General features: G+C 39.0%; 1 protein-coding gene and 1 long non-coding RNA gene across 2 annotated transcripts; both read left to right on the top strand.

The window, feature by feature from the left end:
* The first annotated feature begins 584 nt into the window (after positions 1-584).
* LOC130555506 (uncharacterized) lies at positions 585-19,620 on the top strand. The gene is made up of 4 exons (XR_008963128.1): positions 585-917; positions 1,008-1,130; positions 2,659-2,719; positions 9,136-19,620. It is a non-coding gene; the product is annotated as an uncharacterized LOC130555506 (long non-coding RNA).
* sox1a (SRY-box transcription factor 1a) lies at positions 3,328-6,643 on the top strand. The gene has a single exon (XM_057335771.1). It carries the CDS (start codon positions 4,587-4,589, stop codon positions 5,607-5,609), a length of 1,023 nt encoding a protein of 340 aa, XP_057191754.1. The 5' UTR covers positions 3,328-4,586; the 3' UTR covers positions 5,610-6,643.
* Positions 19,621-19,904: the final 284 nt, after the last annotated feature.

Below are 19,904 nucleotides of genomic sequence, written 5' to 3'. Positions count from 1 at the left end.
TAAATGTTATCTTGCACATGCAGCCTGCACATATGTTAAGTGTTAGCCTCACTCCTCCTTCGTCCTTTATTTCCTACATTAAATAGCTTTGCAATGGTAATTTTAAGAATTTTGAGGGCTCGGAGTGACTGAATAGATGTCTATTGAGGTGGTCCAAGGCATCACAAGAGCAAATGCAATGTAAATATGTGCCCTCAGGTGGCAATGATGTTTTTTTTCTAAACTGCAACACAACAACTTTCCATTCCCTAAAAACCTGTCAGAACCATGTGGCGGCAACTAAGCTGTGTTAAATCTCAAAACTTTCACTCCAAGACATTTAATGTCATTGTTTTAAACTTGCTTGTGGATATCACAAAATAATAAGTGCACATTTGTTTAGTGAAATATTTTACTTTATAGTTTAACTATTAGTAAAAAAAACATTTGACTAGATTTTAAAATCTGCACGATTTACATGTGTAGTTCATGTTTTGCTCTTCAGATATCTAGTTTTTAATATTCATGCCGTGAGTCTGCTTGTGCCAGCAATAAGCCAGTATACAATCCTTCCTTGTATTTCCAGATGACGTCTATTTAGGTAGCGTGACAATGACCTGGGTAATGAAAGTTATTTAGTGTAATGCTCATTGAAGCAATGCAGGAGGAGACTGGGGGCAGACTTTTCACGTTGATGTCTGAGTGAAAGCTGCAGACCGTTTGTTCTGTGATTCGGTCGGGTCCGTTCTTCAAGTTCGTTTCTAAGGAGGAGAGACGCCTCGCGCCAGGGCTCCGCCCCCTCCTCCTGAATGCGCGAGCAGCTGCTTTCAAACCCAACTGCTCAATCCCATTCATCCTCGAGAGGGAACAAAAAAGTGGCTATTTATTAGAATACTTGTTTTGTATTGTTCCGCGTCACACAAAAGGGGCTTTATTATGTAAGAAGGAACCCTTTCGCCGGGAGAAACAATAACTTGAAATTGTCTTTAGAGTCTATAATAAATTTATTTTCTTGTCTCTCTCCTCAGTGTGTAGTGAGTGGTGGGACTGGGAGCTGGGTATGGCTGGCCTTGGCACATTAAGTGTAGATTTTTAGCAGGGATGGCGAACTGGCGAGTGGCTTTGTCTGGGTTAGGACAGCGATAGAACGGGTAAGGACGATTTTACATCAATGCAAACGAGGGACATTAGAATGTATATGCAGCATTAAAAGGATTTAGATTTTGCATTCTGTTTTGCGGGAAGCTTTATTTGTGGATATATTAATCGTTAATAAATTCGTGTTCTTATCTCGAAACTTGTAAGAGACGATGTCGTATGAGAAATTGATTATTGGAAGGAAAGAAGTGAGAGACGCTGGGGCACACGCGTCTTAAAGCCTGTTGAGGAAAAGCTGTGATTGTCATCAGTTTGATCTGTTACTTTGATCCGCTTTATGAAATCGGATAAGACAAAATAACGTGAAAATCGGTTGTTCAGCCACAAGTCCTAGGGTATTGCGATAGCTTTCGAACGACCGGTGTGGCGTGGATTTATTGGGAAGTAAGGGTCCGAAGTCGATAACACGCGTTCGTGTTTACAAGATTAAGCGCTCATGTTTGTCAGCTCAGCGGCTACGCTAGTTAAATCCGTTTTACATATTAAACTTTGAGAGACCAACTGCAAGGACAAATCTGCGCTCCGATCACTAATGTTAGACTCAACTGTATTTTAAAGAAAGTCCCAACGCGTTTACAACGATATGCCATTTGTGTAAATATATAAAACATCTAAATCACATGGACATTCCAATTAAATTTAGCATGAATTTAGTGTATTTGCTATTTGACAAATTCAGGAAAGAAACGATTTTCAACAAATTATCCATATCATTTATTTATTATAATATAATTTGGAAGCTTCTAAGACACTAACAGCAGCGCTTGTTTACCAGTTCACAAGAATCACATATAGGTCTTGACTAAATTAGGCGAAACAACTATATGACAACTATACAAAAATGAAAAAAATTGGAAGGCTTTCAGTGAAATAATTTTGTTAAGCACAGATTGCAGGCACATTTAATTAAAATGGTTCAAGGCCTGTACTACAAACACCGTTAATGATCATTTGTTTTTTACGTAATAAAATTAATAATCAATAACCCATTGGGGCTATTAAGACCCGAAAATAAACAGAATACATTACAATGTTGTTTCATTTCTTTCCACATCCTTACTAGGCTACAACAAAATTGTTTTGTGAACTAAACGATCAAACACTTGTCAGATGTCTACAAAAGACTTTAACAGACTCAAGTTTTACTCAAGCTTTACTCTATATGAGTGAAAATAGGAATATAAATCTTTTATTGTTGTGGAGTAGTGAATCTGTTAAATACTGTTAATTTTAAAATCACCCACATTTATTATGCAGTAATATTTATTCATTTAGATTACGAAAACGTTTCAACATAATTATTACTGCAATTAGTGCCCTTGTAAACCCAAATCTTATTTTGCTTTGTACATTACACTAATAAACAATTAAAACTCGGATCTTTTTTTGCTTTACACGTAATTTCCACATTTTACGTCTATTTAGTCATCCTTTAAACATTTTTTAGTATATTGTGTGTTTTGGATAACTGCTGTAACCCCAGCTCTTGCACGTGCGCTAACAGTGCCCTTTTGCCCCCAGCGCGCGCAAAACAAAGACTCTTAGAGGAGCGCGGCACTGATGCAAAATGAGAACTGACAAGGTAAGTTGTTCCAGGCAGATCACAATGTGGTTTAAGACTCTAATTCGAATGACAATTTAAAATGTATAGAATTAAAACCTTTATTTTAAATCCACCCTAAATAAATCGACAAAAAATGAAATTAGCAGAATGGTGTACAGTGTTTGATGTACAGCCTCTATAGCATAACATTTATTAACAAAAACAAAATAATGTATATTTTTATTATTTGTAGTATATTATTTTTCTTGTTCGTGGTACTCATGGTGTCTGCTTTTAATAAAAATGATTACATTTAGCGAATCATTTATTTGTAATGTAGATGTAAAGTATAATGCAATTTTTAATGTGACAGAGAATATAAGAAATGAACGTTTAGTAACGTTGTAAAGAAAATAGCCTATATAACACTAATGTAGGCTACTGTATACATATATATATAACGTTGCACAGTACAGATAATAAAAAAACTATGTTTAAGATTGTCTGGTCCATCTGGTCTTTTGATTTGTTGTATGTTTTCGTTTTATTGTTCTTGTCAGATCTATAGCTGTCCAGCCATTTCAAACGTTTAACAACATATTCCATTCTTCTATTCATGAAAGCAAATCTAAATTGTTGGCGGCGTGGTGCAAATATATGTATCTTGTCCGTATACAACTGATGCTGTAGTATTCTTTCTCTAGTTATAGTTCAATTAAAAGTTTCATCCATTTGTCATTCACCATAATTGTTTTTATTTTAATATAAGCGCTTCATTGAAGCTGCAGCGTTGTCACCATTTTTCAACTGCTTAGCTAATTACGCGCAACAAAATCCTAGCAGTGCGCCACCAGACGGCAGTATTTAAGAAGGTTACAGTATTGGTTACTTTGCCATTTGTTATTTAATATTTTTCAGAATACTTGATTTCTAGAAACTACTTACTACCTCACAAACGCCGACGTGTTGGTCAGTTTGTTTACCCTGTTGTTGTTTTCTGGGGCAATGTGAACATTTTCATGTCAGCATTAAAATGTTTGCTATGTTTAGGCATTGTACCACCCTTCACAGCACGTATATTTCATATGATTCAATACAGTATGACGTGAAACACCTAAACGATAAGCTGGCAGACTGTTATGTGCAATTTTTTAAAACAAAATGGATATGTGAAAAATTAATTTCGACGTTTCGCCGACAAAGCTTTACATTAGCACAAAGATAAAGGACACAGTAAACTATCAACACAGCTGACAAGTGGTTGGTTCCTCTAAACGTTTATTTTCCTACTCTCAAAGATTTGGCTAAAGACGTCCCGAGGGAGTAGTGAAGCTATTACAGTTATTATAAAGAATTAGATCGTATCTTGTAATGTCATCTAAATGGATAAAATCTACCATTTGTCCCGTTGTTCGTTTATGGCAACCATTGGAGAGCTACAAACTGCTATCTCAGTATTTACTCCACTTTAGAGGGGGCGGTGTTGACCCTTCGCGCACCCCGCCTACTAGTTCTTTCCTCGTTGTCTACGTCACTCGACCGAACTCCATGCAAATCGCTCCTCACTGGAACGCCATTGGCCGCTCGCTCGTTTTAATCGCTGTCAAAACGCATCACATGGCCGCCGCTTTAACTAACTCTTCAACTCCACTAGGAAAAGTAACTCAAATGCACGTTCAATTAACGTGGATGTGAAACGGCAGGCGGAGAGGACACTACAGGAGCAAACAGAACGCCCGAAACTAACTACAGAACGCCCGAAACTAACTGCAGACGGTTTGGATTAACTGAATTGCACATTATACCGGAGCTCCACTGCCTTGTGAAGCACCTGCTTCAAGCGGACTACGGAACGCTGAAAGTTCATGCTTTTTCTCTGTTAGCTGTGAAGTTTTAAGCCACTTGAATGTATAGCATGATGATGGAAACGGACCTTCATTCCCCGGGACCCCAAACCAACACAAATCCGGGACAAACGGGTCCAAATTCGGGGAGCAAAGCCAACCAAGACCGCGTAAAAAGACCCATGAACGCTTTTATGGTGTGGTCCCGGGGCCAGCGCAGAAAAATGGCTCAGGAGAATCCTAAAATGCATAACTCTGAAATTAGCAAAAGACTCGGTGCTGAGTGGAAGGTGATGTCAGAGGCTGAAAAGCGGCCCTTTATCGATGAGGCAAAGCGGTTGCGAGCCATGCACATGAAGGAGCATCCGGATTACAAATACAGACCGAGGCGCAAAACCAAGACCCTGCTTAAAAAGGACAAGTACTCGTTGGCCGGCGGCTTGCTCGGCAGTGCGGGTCCTGGGGCAGGCGTGGGTCTTGGGATGAGTCCTGTAGGGGTCGGCCAGAGGTTGGAGAGTCCTGGGGGTCACGGAGGCTCGACCAGCGCCGGTTACGCACACATGAACGGCTGGGCGAATGGCACTTACTCTGGCCAGGTGGCCGCCGCCGCAGCAGCGGCTGCGATGATGCAGGAGGCGCAGCTCGCTTATAGCCAGCACCCAGGTAGTGGGTCACATCATCACCACGCGCATCACCATCACCCGCATAACCCGCAGCCCATGCACCGCTACGACATGACTGCCCTTCAGTACAGCCCCATCTCCAACTCCCAGAGCTACATGAGCGCCTCTCCGTCTGGCTACGGTGGGATATCGTACACGCAGCATCAAAACTCCAGCGTCGCTTCTTCTGCCGCTATCGGTGCGCTGAGCTCACTCGTGAAGTCCGAACCGAATATAAGCCCTCCGGTTACCACACATTCCCGAGGACCCTGCCCCGGAGACTTGAGAGAAATGATAAGCATGTATTTACCGACCGGGGAGTCCGGTGATCCGTCTGTTCAGAGCAGACTGCATGCCTTACCGCAGCACTATCAGAGCACAACTGCCGGAGTAAACGGAACTGTCCCATTGACGCATATTTGAAACAGCTAAAGGGAAGCGATGGGTAAAGCGCATTCAGAAACACTCCACCAAAAATATTTACCTCTTTTTTAGATTGTCATTTAACTACTTTTGTACAGAATGTTTTATGATGTACTTGTAAATTAAAAAGGTAAATATTGTTTCGATTGCAGTTCGGAGGAAAGGAAAAACTTATAAAATATGTCACTTTTAGTGAAACATTGTTTAAATATGAAATCTGAAATCTGACATTGTTTCTGGCCACGCCAAGAAATATGCGACATACTGTTATTCTTTAAATATTTAATTTTCTGTGCAAATTGACTTTTGAGTTGATAATAATCAAAAGTCTAGCGTGAATAACTCAATGAATGCTTTTGAAAGCCCATAAAGAGTTTCCTGCTTATTACATTTACCAAAACGTTTGTATACGTGAATTAATGTACCAGGTTTATGTTTGTAATATTTCTTGTAAATTGTGAATAAGTTTTAATATTTCAAAAGACTGGCACGTCACTGCTGCTGTACATAATTTATGACATGCATTCCTGCCAGTTCAAATCTTAACCTTGCGTTGATTCATGGTCTAAATAAAATTGAAGAAGTTACTCTGTTCCAAATTGGTGTTAGTTTTGTTACCCAATTGTTCATTTTTAATGACTTTGTCCTTAATGTGTTTGACTATATCTAGTGGGCCTTATCTCTCTTGTTTAAAAACAAACAATAATCTGCAAAGATTTTAGTATAGCCTATATTTTATATTGCATTTATTCTTTATAATGTCTGTAACATTATAAAGTATAATGTTAATTGGTCGGTTCAACTGAAGCTGAGTTTCAAAACAGGGCAAAGTCCTTTCTGGATCACACCTGATTTTATTCGAACGTTAATAATTTCTTACAATAAATACGCATGAAAAATTGTGGGGAAATAATTCTACACTTAGGCCTATAGGCCTTTTAAAGTTGGTATAGCTAATGTCTGCTCAATATATGACATCTCTTGGGTGTCATAACACGTTGTCTTGTAGTTTATAATTAGTGTAAATCTATTTTTAATTAAGCACGATGTCTTTGTGAAATTGTCTTCATTAAAATATAATCATAATAATAATAATACATGTTTTATCATCAACCATTTAAATAAACTTGAAATCACTTTTCAGAATATGCATTGTTAAATTCATAATTAGGTATTTGCTATTTAGTCAGTCGTTCGTTTCTCGTTTCTCAATTTTTGGACTTCAAAGGGTACGCAAAGTGATTCATTTTTTACTTGAAATTAACTCAAACAATCATTCTTTGTGTGTTGCATATTACAAGTGAGGGGCAATTCTTGCTTCATTTTCCATGTCCTAAAACCGGAATGAAAACTTTTTTTTGTCCAACGCCTAACATGTATAATGAAAGTTATTCTAATATTTTTTAAGAGATCAGTTTATGTTTTTCAGCAATTTACCTCCAACATTTTTCCAAGTAGTTGATTTTGATAGTAATCAATCAATCAATCAATCGTGTAAAACATATAGATTTAAAAATGCGTGCTATAAAAGTAATATGTAGGCAATTTAGGGTAAATCGAAATAAAAACAATTTAAGATAATAAGCAGCATTTACATTAATCGTCTCGATGAATACAGCCGTTTTTAAGCAGATTTGATTCGATTCACTTAATATTTTGGTTTAAAGAGGCCCGCTGATTAATGAACACAACATCTCTCGTTTTTTTACAGTTGGTCCTGCATTAACACCGTGTAAATGTGTTATTGCGTGTGTTATTAATTTGTGTAGGCTACTTATTTCATTTGTTTCCCCGCAAGGAAATGGTTTTATTATGAGAACTGGTTGGCTGCACATGTGATTTAAATGAGAGACATCGGAGGGATGCTTAACCAGGGTGAACCAGCAGATACGCTGACCCCTAGGTTCACAGAAAGTCAACGTTTCTTTATTTCAGTTACTTTCTGTGTCCCCTGGGGTAGTTTAGCAACAAGTGTTAAGAGTGCAAACCGAAAAGTCTTCATAGAACCAGACATTTTCTTATGAGGATGCGCACGTGATGCCTTTAATTGTGCATGCGCTGCTTCACACACGTAAAATAAAAATTAAACAGAGCAGTAATAAAAAATGAATAATAAAGCGTATAATCTTAATAGCATGACCGTAAATTATAAAATAAAATGGATTAGCTCTTAACTTAATATATGCAGTACATTTGCATTTACCCAGTTAATTATTTTACTTTCTCAGTTGTTTTCCCAGTTACAAAACTGACACACTTTCCTTCACTATTGGTCTATTGACATGTCCACTCCGAGGCAGTCTGTTTGCAGATGAAAAATACACGGATTAGCCTTGAACTATAGAGAGGCGGAGGACCAAGTCACGGCACTTGCTAGGTCAAAGAGAAGCGTTCTGGTAAATTTAACCAAAATAATTTACTACCCCGCCAAAGGAGGGAAGAGCACGCGGGGTGGGATGGGTTAAAAGCATGGGATGGGAGGGGTGTTGGAGGACTCGAACCAATAAATCGTCTCAACCTGCGATACCCTTATCTTGTAGCCACCGATATATTCTGTGCTGGGAAGCCATCAACAGCGCTGGCTCGTACGAAAACTCCCGATCTCTTGCACTCGCTGTCCTAAATGGGGATAATTAGCATCACTTTATCACGCCTCTGCATATTTTCTCCCTTCTCCAAAAAACCCGGTATGCTGCTATTGGTCGCTGCTCTGTCACAGAAGATTACGGAGACAGATTGCACGGAACGAATGTGCTGAACGAGATTAGGGGGGAATAGAAATAGCAACTGGGCCAATAAATTCCTCGCGAGGGCCTTATCGTGCAATTACACGTTGACATGTTTAACAATCTTGCTGCCTCTTAATCCTGCGCCCTTGCAAGAGGCGAGATGCTGCGCCGTAATTTCTGCAGCCTTCAATTCCAGAGCGGTAATTTAAGCATGTATGCAGAACGCAACGAAAAAAGCAACTTTGTTCAAACTTTTATTCACCAAATTTTTGCTGTCTTTCGGCTAATTATAATTTAGTTCTTTCACACCATGCACGACCGGCGGTCTTTTTAGCCACGTACCTAACGCCATGAGGGGCCCGTTTTCCCATTGTCGCATGTAAATCACTTAGCACCGTAAGTTTCAGTACGATTTGTTGTCTGAATTGCGTCATTATTGCTCGGAAGACACGGTCGCAGCAAACACTAGACCGATTCACCGGACTAATTTAGTGATGCACCCATGGGATTGCATTTCACACACCTTCTCTCATGTTGTCGTGCATCACTGACAATCCAATTACCATCATAAAACAACTGCTCGAGGCGGCTTTATTTAGAATAAATGTCCGCCGTTGCCATAGCTGTCCAACACAAGGCCATATGCATTTTCAAGACGCTCAACTGGAAGCAAAATAGTTTTGTAATAAACTGGCTTTTGATTATTACCCTTTCGTCCCTAACCTGGTCTCTGTTTTTGTATTTCTCTCTCTCTCTCTGTCCCTCTCTCTCCTTCTCTCGCCCTCGTGTTCGGCAAGGGGGTCTGTGTAAGGATGATTGTGAGAGACTCTGCTGGAATTTGGCAGGCCCGATGCTTGGAGAGGCGCCCCACGCTGTGACTCCCATTCAGCGGTCCAGCGCGTTGTGAGGTTGGGAAGTTTCACTGAGCCGTGCACTCAATGGCTCCACAAAGCTGATTACAAGCCCCAGCGAATTCCTGAAGGGACCGGGCAGCCACGCAGGTGTGCGGGAAACCGGGGCAACCCATCACAGTATTGTGACAGCGCCCGGAGACCACACAAAGCGCAAAAGCATCCCGGGAAGCGGCCAGGCATTCGGTGGGAAATGAACACCTTCGAGGCCTTGCATGTGCTCTCCCTTAATTGTGAGCGAAAGAGAAGGGAGGAGAAACTTTCCGGTGGTCTATTAAAATGTTGCCCAATCTCATCAAGACTGTAAACTAAATGCCAAAGACTAGGCTCGCGTATTTATGCAACGCCGTGATAATTTTTGCCATATGCATCCTGATTTTTCACATCCTCTTGTGTCTCGTGTTAACGATATAAGATTGGGGTTCGGGGTTAACGACGATTCATAAAACGCAAAGGCCCGCTCTCCCTCACTGTGCCCAATTCATTTTCCCTGGTGCGAAAAATCTACATCAATGAAGCAGACAGCGTATTTAATTAGAGCGGAGTCTAACTATCAATTACTCAGGAAAAACACAGGATCCCCAAGGACCGGTAATCAGCGCGCCAACAGTCGGCCGAGCGCTCATTACAGCAAAGCGACAGGCGGGAATAATCAGGGCGCGGCGACGCATCTGCCTATTTCCACGGCTTCCTGTTGCCTCTCTGAAGTTTAATAACTCGTTCTTTGCAGTTTTGCATCGCGACATTTTTTCTTGGTGTCCAACGCGGCATTTTTCAGTTAGATATGAACATAAAATAATAAACATGCCTACTGTGTTATGCGCTCCTCCAACATTTAGGCGCAATTTGAACAAGGGCTCAGTTCTATTTTACGCGGCTAATTTAATCCACCGCAGAGTCAACAAGGGCTAATTGAGATCAATGGGGCGCAGAAACCCTTTCACAATCAATTTCTCCCGTGTCCTGGATTGTCCCTTTAAGTCGTGGTGCTTGGCTTTTGGGACTTCGAAGTAAAAGTAACCATATTCCGGGAGTCTATAGATCAAGACTTTAAATCCTGAAATACACACATGGCAAAGGTCTTTGAGATGGCATGAAACGTGTTTCAGTTCCCATGCCTTGCCTAATAAATATGCTATAAATCTATTCCAGTCTTGGCCTCACCTGTGTCCTGTCACCCCTGCTGTCCTCGTGTGATTAGGGCACAAAAGCACTTACCCGGCCCGGCTATGGTAGTCAATCAACCACAACGGACTATGCTAATTGAGGGGAAAGGCGAAAGGAAGACGAACAGTGATCCCAATTGTTCTGCGAATTTCACAGCTCAGCGCAGCTGCAATGCTACTGTTCTCCCAATACACTCTCCCTTCACGTCTAACACAGCGCTACTGTAAGACCTATGCGAACAGAAAAGGAATTTTAAATGTTCACAAATTTCCCACAGAAGTTGATGTTTTAGATCAATAGCTGTAAACTGTCGCACAGTTTTCCACTTGGGGGATAAAATGACGTTTCGTCGTTTCGCAAAAGTTTTTGAGGAGCTGTCCAGGTCCTGAAATGCACGGGCAATGTGGGCTCGTGCAGGAATAACGAAAATGTCCGTTTATGTTCCCTGTAAGGCTAGTTTTATCCTTTTCTCCCTTTCTCTGATTCTTTATTCTTATATTTCCATGGATGTACATAAAGACAATGTGGTCGAATTTAAAACTGGACACATTTTTTCAATTGATATATTAAGTGATTTTGTATAATGTCTTTTAAAGATTTATACAAATTATAATTATGTTTTAGCAAGAAGGCATAATTTGTGCATTTGAGTGATTCATTTCTTATTTATTTTCATAGATATTTCAATAAGCCCAGACATATATTCATGATCAGCCATTGTTTTCGTTGTTTGGCTGTCTCTTTTTATCTGAGATCGTTTACCACCAAAACAACTTGCAACACATATACAAAAAGAATGGCAACTTTAACTGTAAATTACTTTTTCCTCGCATCTAGTTTGACCCATCTCAGAAGGTGCCCTTCTTCTCAGCAGGGGTCAGAAAATGGGCCTGAGAATTGTTTGTGTTTTACCGTTGCTGGAGTCCCACTGTGCTTCTGTATTTTGTGATGGGATAAACTTTAACTGTGTCTGATTGTGTTGCTTTTACATTTGAAAGAGGGAGAGAGAGAGACAGAAAAAACAACAATAAAAGAAGTTGATGTTTATGGATTGGTCATTGATTTTGTTGGTCTTGGTTGTATGGGCCATTTTTTTAAAATAAAGACAGGCAAAGCTGTGGAAGCGTGTACAGGAGCGCAGTCGGGAGGTGGATGAAGTCCGCGTGGACAGTCAGTGACAGTTGGAGTAGCTGCCCTGGGGAGTGCGTGACGGATTGGGGGCAGCGGGGTTATGGGTGATAATGACACACCCCACTGAGTGTTATTACATAAAGACTGTGTCGGGCTGAAATAACATTGTAATAGAATGGGGGCTTTTTGCCACGTTTTTCACAGCATTGGCAACTCTCACTCAGTAACGTACTTCCCGCTTATGTGTTCTCTTTTGTTTGGATAGAAATGCTTCTTTGCCCCTCCACACACACACATAGACATACTCTTTTTCTTTCTGTCTTTCCTGTTCTTACTCTCCTCTATTCTTTACAGTGTTTGATTATGCATTACAGAGACTTACTTTTATGCATGCATAGGTTTCTGGCAGAACACGCAAAAATTTGGTGCATAATTTTTTTGGTTCTTTCTCAGACACTGGAAAAGCTGATGTGTGCCGTATGAGCTTCAGTGCATCGTTCTTGCTTACTGCAGAACACATGGCCTGTCGGGCTCAGAGTAAAGCTCTAATGAGATCTCTGAGCTCATATCTTATTTTTTTAATCAAAACCTATTCCATTAGTTTTGAAATGTAGGGCTTCAAGGTTACACGGTGTGGTGGTGTTGTATATGTATATATTTAGAGCCGGGAAAAAAACAAGAGGCCATTGCAAATTTCCATTTAAGCAGCATTTCTAGATGTATTGTGGTCATTCCAGTCCAGTGTCTGTTGAATTTCAACAAAATCAAACCAACAGCAATGTGAAAGACTGACAGCATAACAAGACACATGAAAAGTAAACTGTAATAAAAATTGAGGTATCACATACAAATAATATTTTTTAACTTTCCCTAAACACATACAAATGAAGAGTTTGGTTACAAAATGAGATAACGTTTTTAAAAAATGTCAAAAATCATGTTTTTTATTTTGTTATCATGTTTTTTTGTGTGTTTTATTGTGTTAGTTAGCTGTATTTTTGGAGTTATTATGGCTTTAATCAAAACAAACCAATTGCAGTTTGATTCATATTAATTGGAATGCACAATAAAAAACATGATTTTTGAAAAGTTATCTCATTTTGGAACCAAACTCTTCAAATATTATTGTTGTATTGCTTAAAAGTGAATATGAACTTGTGTTCAGTGCAGTATTTGAGGTCTGTTGCACGGTTTCTGTTATTTGGACCTGTTTCATTTTCTGCAAATAAAAACAATATTTTTATTAGAAATTTGCGAGAAATATTTAGTTCACAGAATGAAACGATCATTTTACTTAAACACATACCAATATACAGTACATTTTATCATCAGAAAAACTGATTTTATAGACTCTTAATTTATATAGTCTTCGTGCAAAAGTTTTAGGCGTAAGTGTTTTCACCCCCAAAAAATGGTTTTATGCCAGTTATATCTTTTTGAAATATCACTTTACATCTCCAAATCTTCCTTTTCCCATTATTTGTAATAATCTAGTTAGATTTTTCTATGCACAGAGTCTGTCAACAGCCAGTGTGCCAGTATCACCATCATCGAGTCTGTTATTATTACGAACAACATCTTGTGGTGCCATCCCAAAAAGGTAAAAAATCGCTCTCTCGTACCTTCTCTGGATTGGTTCCACATCTGTGGAATGATCTGCCCGCTGCTACAAGATCAGCAGATTCTGTGGACATCTTTAAGAATCGGTTGAAAACACATCTTTTCCGTCAGCATCAGTTCTGACTTCTATCTCTTTTCTACTCTTTCTAAAAAAAAAAAAACTTAGCTCTGTGTACTGTGGTAGGCTATATGAAACCAGTTTTATTGTACTTATGCTTTTTGTTGTCCTTATGTTGTTCCAATTGCTTCCATAGTTTACCTCATTTGTAAGTCGATTTGGATAAAAGCGTCTGCTAAATGACTAAATGTATATGTAATGTAAATGTATTACACGAAGAAAGACAAAAAACTGAGACAGACTAAATCCAGAAGAACTTTGGCAATGTCTCCAAGACACTTGAAGAAACCAACCTGCAAAGCTTTCTGATAAACTATACACAAGTGTACCTGGGACAAAAGCTTATTTAAACACAAAGGGTCGTCACAGTAAATATTTGATTTTGATAAATAAAATTGATTTATGACATTATTTCTGAAAGCATTCCCACTTTACAGAATTTAAAGAGTACATAACTAGGGATTTTTAAGGTCCTACTTTGGTTCATGGAGTGTCCAACAACAAGTTTATGTACATAGAAAGTGTAAAAATGCTATTATTTCTTAATAATAGGTGGTTATTCTTACCTTACTTCTTGACTGACTCTCAAATGATTCGTTCCGTGATTCGTCTGTCTAATCCCCTCCTTTCCGCTAGCCTAGTCTGATGTGATTGGTCAGATGGTATAGTCTGCTGTGATTGGTCTACCGCGAATGAAGCTCACGAGCTACAGTGTTTGGGGGAGAAGAGTGACGTTTTCGCGGGCAGTCATAGCAAAACGTAGGCGGGGACTATAGTAGTGACGTAAATCCGCGGCGGTTCGTGAATCAGACTAGGGCATGACTCGTTTGCGTGATTCAGAGTCGACTCCCTTTTTTCTAAGACAACAACTTTGTTATTCATTCACCTTCGGATTTACAACTTGGCAGACTGCTTACTTTCAAACATTATACACAGCATGAAATGTGATTTTCATGATCTCATGTTATGTACTCTTTAACACAAGTGCCTAAAACTTTTCACAATACTGCTTTGCAGGTACAATAGGTTAAGCATCTCGGAGACATTGACAGTTTTTCTGGAACTCAGTTCTCTGCTTTCCTGATTTTGCCAAGTGAGAGATGTCCTTGGGTCAACACCACGTTGACCCTGGAACAACATTGTAAAGAACATCATCAGATTTGAGGGATTCGTTTACAATTCATGTTAAGGGATAATTAAGTACGTTGCCCCAAGTTCATCTCTCACATGGCAAAATCAGTTCGAGCCATGGTTCTCAGTACTTCTCCCTCCTCATGTACTGCATATGTTTGTGTGTCTTTAAATGGATTTGTGGTTAGCCTGTGGTCTGCAAGGTTGCACTCAAATTGAGAATAATACGCTGCTTTCTCTCTGTAATCTTATGTATGGAAGTACACCCTGTGTTCATATACAACGGATTTTTAGACCTGCGGTTATTTACCTCTTGTACTTGAAAATGCATTTAGAAAGAACTCAGACTGAAGGCAATGCCAGCCTGTCTGTGTGTATTTGATTTATTTAGCTACGAAACATTTCTGCACATTTATCTGTAAGGAAATATCAACCTTGTCACCTAAAACTTTCCTGTCTCAAAATTTCTCAAGATGAATCATTTATTAAAAATAGTGTGTACACTGGTCACCCTATATTAACAGTGACACTGAACAATATGAAGTTCACCAGGGAATTCAAGCTGTTTTTAGACCAAAAGTAAATAATGACAATTGCAACAGCAGATGTTTTCTTCAAATTATTTTGGAACAGACATTACCAATTTACCCTTTCAGTCTTTCCTCACCTGCACCGTTTACTTAAAACCATAGTGCCTGAGAAATGATTAAACTCACCTCATCTTGACTTATTTGCCATACCCCTTCACACCAGTATCATACACGCACTATGGCCAAACTCTTAGTGAGTGTAAGAGCGGCATATTATGGACCATTACTATGATTCATGCACTTGCTGGTCTCTCATTCAGTGAGCTCCTTATGAGTATGTTTATTACCCTGATCCTGCGTCACTAATGCATCTGGAGCAAAAATGAGAGTAATGCAGTTTGTGTGAAGTGTGACCTTCGATAAACACAATGATGACTTTATGGCCGATGGACTTAATACACTGAGAAGTGCATCTGTTTCAAACTGGTATCTCTGCTTTGGTTTTGCTGTTACTAATGTGGCAGAATTTCTCTGCAGAGCTGTGGAAAAGCTATTATTTAGGCGCAGAGCCAATACCTGAGACAGCTGCCAAAAAAGCCAATCCTTTTAGAGTGTTGGGCGAGAAATCATTTAGTGTGCGTGATACAAACAAAACCCCACAAAAAAATCCATTGGCATTTCTCTCTTTCAATCAAGAGGACAGGCAAACGTAGACGCGCGTTTGGTTCGGCGATATGCTGGCAGGTGATTGTTTTATGTAGAGGAGATTAGGTTAATGAGGGGTCAGGGGGTGACTGTAAGAAACAACGACTCGATTTCCTCTGGATGTCACTGATAGCTCCTTCTTCTGTTGACCTTTGACACCCCTTACAGTGAGTGAGCAACAGACACAGCCATTTAGATGGGCTAGATTACAACATCAATGTGAAAGACCAGATCCGTTCTACCAGGATAACTAAATTACAAGCAAAATTGTAGCTAAAGAGAGCCCGTTTGTAACAATGACCTATAGATACTGACACAATTGAGAAAAATATGGGAATCCAGTTACTGCTGGTCAGTTTGGTCAGAAAATGATCACCTCACCTTTTACAGCTTTTTGACTTTATACTTTAATAGTACACTGTAAAAAAATCCCATAATTAGTAATTTTCTGGCAGCTGGGGCAACAGTAAAATATGGTAACAGTAATAACAGTTTTTATGTTAAAAAAGACCAAAATTAACATTTGACACAACATTTGTAAAAATAATTGATGTTCAATCACCATTTCAAAGGTTGTTTGTGAAATTAGAGCTGTCGAGAGAGAACAACGCAAATTCAAATTATTCGCGTGTCACATGATTCATGGAGCCTTCAGATAGTTCCGGGAAGTTATGTTTTGTCTTTGAATTCTTTATTTCATTTTTTATTAATTAAACGTCTTTAAATGGGTTAAAAGTTCACCTCAGTCTGTCTGTTTTACTGCAGCTCCATGCGCAACTTCTGGGAACTATTGAGAGGCTTTATGAACCGCCATTTCTGTGAAAAAACAGTTCACTTGGAGTCTACGGAGTTGACGCGACTCTCGCTCTCAATGGCTCTGGGTGAAACATGGTGAAACGGGTGAATTGACAAATCAGCTGGTCCTAAAGAAAGATTACATTGCTCACAGGTTGCTCTTTCGTGTCTTTAGATTTAGAGTTCTCAGTTATATTTCATTCTCAGTTATGTTGCTTAAGAGAAGTCAAAATAGATACAAAGGATTTGTTGAGCTACATTAAGTAGCAGTGATGTAAATTGTAGAGATAATCAAATCTGGTTTAGAGTCATTTTGATGAGAAATGTTTAAAGCTGTATTGAGCACAATATATTGAAATCTAAAACTTTGCTGTAATTTTGCAGCAGTTTTGCCAGTAACTTACTGTAGATTTGATTACTACTTAATATTTTTCAATTAGTACTGTTTTTAATTTGAGTTAAACTTTACTTTAATCAGAATAAAAAGACTTTGACTTTTGATATTCCAATTGAGCAAGAAGAGACTGGTCTCAATACTGGCATTACACTGCAAAAAATGACATTCTTCCTGAGCATTTTTGTTTTGTTTTCTAGTAAAAATATTTAAAACTTCATAAATTACGATACATTTACATAACAAGACAAGTAACTCAAGATATTTAGTCTATTTAGTAAATATAAGAACTAGGTAACTTTATGTTTAGAAGAAAATAGTAAATTAAATCTACAGTAAGTTACTGGAAAACCTGCTGCAAAACTACAGCAAAGTTTTACAGTGTAGGAAACTCCATTGGAGACCTACAGAATGTTCGATTTCTGGGTCTTTTTCTCTAGAAAAATATCTGACACGCCGGAGGCTTGAAGCGAAATGTATAAATTAATACAAATGTTTAAAACCTTTATATTAGACTATTCTCTGTTTTATCTATTCTCCCCACCTCCTAGACTTTGAAGATACAGCTGCAGGGACTTTCTGGCACTTGATAAACTTTCCCCAACATTAGACCGCTTCATGAGAAAACCTTGAGCGTGCAGTTATATTAACATTTCCATAGACATTCCATTCCAATACTCCAGTAACCTAACTTGAATGGCACACACAAATAAACCTGCCACAGCAGCAGAATCATTCAGTTTATACATAAACATAATAAACTACACGTGTGCTTCTTAAGTTTCCGAGTGTCACAACCCTGACCTTCCGTTCTAAAGGTGAATCAAAGAAGGTTTGACTGTGAGCATGAATGCATGAGACCGAGCTGCGATCGTGTCATGTTCGTACAAGTTTTCGAAGTCTTCTGGCTCCCGCGCGAGTTGAAAAGAGTAGATCAATTTCTAATAAACTTCTTCAATAGGCCAATTTTGCCTTTCAGTGGCTGCTTTGAAAGGCTCCAGTTAGTATTTAAAGAAAGAGATGGAGACTGAAGGATGATTACAGAGGACTACAGTACTGCCACTGAAGGTCATCACTCAAGGATAATGAGCGCTGTATTGAAACTACACCTGTTCCCACCATCCCTTTCCCCAGCCCATCTACATGAGTGAAAGTTCACTAAATCGTATTGATCTCAAAACAGCACGACCGATTGATGGTTACATTTCAGGCCATGAAAAATCCTACGTGCTTTCAAAGCGATGAAAAAATATTTAGGTGAAGAAAAATTAGGCGTTTAAGGGGCATTTGATCACATTAAAATCCCTCGTCTTAGCATCTTTACTTCAGTACGCGGGGTCCTTTTTGAGAGCCAATTGATTTCTTCATGTTACCAACATCATAAACTGTTAGATAAATCTATTTCAGAGAATTGAGTTAAAAGAGACAGCGTTTTGGGATTGAAACATGTATACTAAATATTTTTCTAAGTATAAAACAGCAGTAGTGGAGGGAGCTGAATTTAGAGGCAATCTTTCACATCACTGAGCTCATGTTATGTATTTTTTTGTGCTTTGCCGTGACTGACAGTTATGATTGCAATTGCAAAGATTTCTTTAGAACTACTTGAAGCAAAAGCACCTGTACAATAATAAGATTGTACGATTTCGCTCATTCTAATCCAGCCCCACTTTTACAATAAGAGACAGAAAGATAGATAGAAAGCAGACATCACAATTCAAAACAAATCTTTTCACAGACACGGCGGTTTGACACTTCTGGTCAATTATTGCTATTGAAACATCTTATTTCCCCCGGCCTTCTGTATTTCCCTTATTTATTTTAAGTAATCTCAGGTGAACAATGGTAATGGGATTAGAGGCGGCGCTACTGAACCCAGCGTGGCCCCTCCACCAGCTCACTCAAGAGAAACACACAGTTATCACACAACAGCAGATTGTTTTGAACTACTTAGGAAAAAACCGAGCATCTGAAGACACAGGCGCTCTTGCCAGCGTGAGCTGGTGTTAAGTGCATGGTTGTTCCCGTCGTTTTATTTAGCATCTGCAGAATTCCCAGCATAGTTAAGGTGCTTTGGAAAAGGATTAACTGTTGCTGGCACCGGCGAACAAGCCTCGCAGATTTTCCCCTAGCAAGAAAATACAAAGAAGAGGAGGAACGGGGAGAGGGAAAAGAGTGAGAAAAGGCAAAGGGAAGCCACAATAACAAGTTGTATAAACACAACCTGAGACTGAGACACGGGTAAAAGTATATCTAAACAACAATTATCCCTGAAGGAGGGAAAGGAGGTGGCTTTCACTTGCCTACTCGCAGTGTCCCATTACATCAGATGCTTCAGTTCCGACGCTGCCTTGTTCTCTCATTCGTGCTCTCAACCTCTCTCTCACCTTCTCATCTCATCGCTAGATTTTCCTTCATCATCTTCTACCCCCAACATTTGGGTCCTGCTCTGGGTCCTATCTCATCAACTCAAAAAAGAAACATACCCCATAAAGAAATGCTGGTAACACTTTACAATAAGGGCATTAAAGGGATAGTTCACCCAAAAATGAAAATTCTGTCATCGTTTACTCACCCTTTTGCCATTTCAAACCTGTATGACTTTCTTTCTTCGACAGAACACAAAATATATTTTGAAGAAAGTTGGTATCCGAAAAGTGTCAGCACCCATTCACTTCTATTGTATGGACACAAAACCAATGCAAGTAAATGGGGCCAGTTAACAACATTCTTCAAAATATCTTCTTTTGTGTTCTGCGGAAGAAAGAAAGTCATACAGGTTTGAAATTACACGAGGGTGAGTAAACGATGACAGAATTTTATTTTTTGGGTCAACTATCACTTTAAGTAACATGAGGAATAAGCAATATACTTTTTCAGCATTTATAAAATACAGTTATTCATGTTTGTTCACTGTGCATTAAGTATGTTAACAGATACATTTGATCTAAAAAATGTATTAGTAAATGCTAAAATTAAAATGAATTAAGATTAATAAATGCTGTGGAAGTAGTTTATTCTTAGTTCATTTTAACTATTGTATTAACTAATGTTAACAAATACA

Source organism: Triplophysa rosa, linkage group LG6, assembly GCF_024868665.1.
Source record: "Triplophysa rosa linkage group LG6, Trosa_1v2, whole genome shotgun sequence".
In the NCBI taxonomy this organism is placed as follows: domain Eukaryota; kingdom Metazoa; phylum Chordata; class Actinopteri; order Cypriniformes; family Nemacheilidae; genus Triplophysa; species Triplophysa rosa.
This window is presented reverse-complemented; position numbering and strand designations above follow the sequence as displayed.

Bases quoted from the DNA above. Each gene is read 5' to 3' on its own strand.
- sox1a (XM_057335771.1), top strand. From the start codon at position 4,587: ATGTATAGCATGATGATGGAAACGGACCTTCATTCCCCGGGACCCCAA.